Source organism: Nanorana parkeri, unplaced genomic scaffold (assembly GCF_000935625.1).
Source record: "Nanorana parkeri isolate BGI_ZX_2015 unplaced genomic scaffold, ASM93562v1 scaffold141, whole genome shotgun sequence".
NCBI lineage: Eukaryota > Metazoa > Chordata > Amphibia > Anura > Dicroglossidae > Nanorana > Nanorana parkeri.
In genome coordinates, this window is record NW_017306409.1 from 715502 (window position 1) to 717326 (window position 1825).

General features: G+C 38.8%; 1 protein-coding gene across 1 annotated transcript; it reads left to right on the plus strand.

Moving 5' to 3' along the window:
* The first annotated feature begins 904 nt into the window (after window positions 1-904).
* On the plus strand, window positions 905-1825 carry LOC108785067 (olfactory receptor 11L1-like). The gene has a single exon (XM_018554066.1). It carries the CDS (start codon window positions 905-907, stop codon window positions 1823-1825), a length of 921 nt encoding a protein of 306 aa, XP_018409568.1.

The following is a 1825-nucleotide window of genomic DNA, read 5'->3' on the forward strand; positions in this document are numbered from 1 at the left end:
TTTCTGCAATCATATTGATTACTATGCCATTGCTGCAATCACATTGATTAGTAAGCCATCACTGCAATCGTATTGATTAGTATGCCATCACTGCAATTAGATTGATAAACATGCTATTGCTGCAATTGTACTGATTGGCATGTCATTTCTGCAATCATCGTTATTAGTATGCCATCGCTTCAGAGCAACTTTAAATTCAATGTCCAAAGTAATAAGCTGCATATGCTGTTCTATGCTGAACAGATCCATTGTACATCAAAGCAGAGCCCACCATTAATATGCAGGAGGATCAATGTATCTGGGGTGTAACTGCACTGATATAACCCAAACCTCATTTTCGTGCCATAAAAAAGTACTTACCAAAACGTGCATAGGAGCGGCAGACATCTCAACTCTCCCGGAAGCTCGTGGAGTCTCCCGATATTAGATAGCGGCTCCCGGCCGCCCGGGAGAGAAACATTTTCTCCCGGAAAGGTTTAATCTGCTCTATCAAGCAGATTAAACCTTTCCCTGCAATCTTTTTTTTTCTTCTTACGGGGTTCTCTTTAACATATCAGGCTCAGCATCAAGGCCTTTTATGCCATGTATCAAAGTTCCCGCACTGTTCCGACCATCTCAAGAAAAATAATTGCTATTAAATACCTCACTTTATGTGTATTAAATTGTAAATAAGGCATTGGTTTTACCAACTGCAGAAATTATAATGCTACAATTCAGCATGTCCTACAGGCCCTAATTTTAGGTGGTTTTAAACGTACATCATTATGTCTGTGTTGAGATAAATGTGAATAAACGTACTCCTTTTTGATAAACACTGTGCAGTAACTTTATTTGCCCTTATTAAAGGCCTATGATAAACATTACTATTTCTTTATACTGCAGATTTATGGGTTTGATCTACATGATGTCTGGAAAGAACTATACAAAGGTCTCAGAATTCTTTCTTCTAGGACTTGGAAACCTTCACGATTTAAATGTTGTATTCTTTATAGTCTTCCTAATCATCTTTGTATTCACCATTACAGGAAATCTTGTGATCATTGTATTAGTATCCATCACCCCAGCCCTTCAGTCCCCCATGTATTATCTCCTAGGTCATCTCTCATTGTCAGACCTTTTGATTTCCACCAACATTCTTCCAAACTTGCTTGGCAGTCTTCTACTTGGGAGGGAAGTAATTACGTACAGTGGCTGCATCACACAATTTTATTTTTTCAGTGCTACAACTGTTACAGAATGTTTCCTCCTCTCGGTCATGTCCTATGATCGGTACTTGGCCATCTGTAACCCTTTGAGATATTCCAGTATCATGGACATGATGTTTTGTGTCAATCTTTCGGCTTGGCCATGGCTGTCGGGTTTTACTCTGAATCTTTTAGTCGTTCTGCCTGTATCAGAGTTTGACTTTTGTGCTGATAATGTCATTGATCATTTCTACTGTGACCTCTACCCTCTTCAGAAGCTCTCTTGCTCGGACACCTTTTTTGTTGAACTGGAAGTTATTGTCTTTTCCATGCCAATATTTATTGTTCCATGTGGTTTTATCGTAGTGACGTACATCTACATCTTCCATACTGTTTTCAGCATACCATCTACAACAGGCAAGCAAAAGGCATTTTCAACCTGCAGTTCTCACCTTCTTGTGGTGGGTACATTTTACGGGACACTGATAGCTAAATACATGATACCCTCTAATGGATACTCTTTGCTGCTCATTAAGATTGTATCTTTACTTCACACTGTGTTTACTCCTTTATTTAACCCTATTATATATAGTCTGAGGAACCAAGATATCAGGACAGCACTTCAAAAGCTTCCCTTTTAA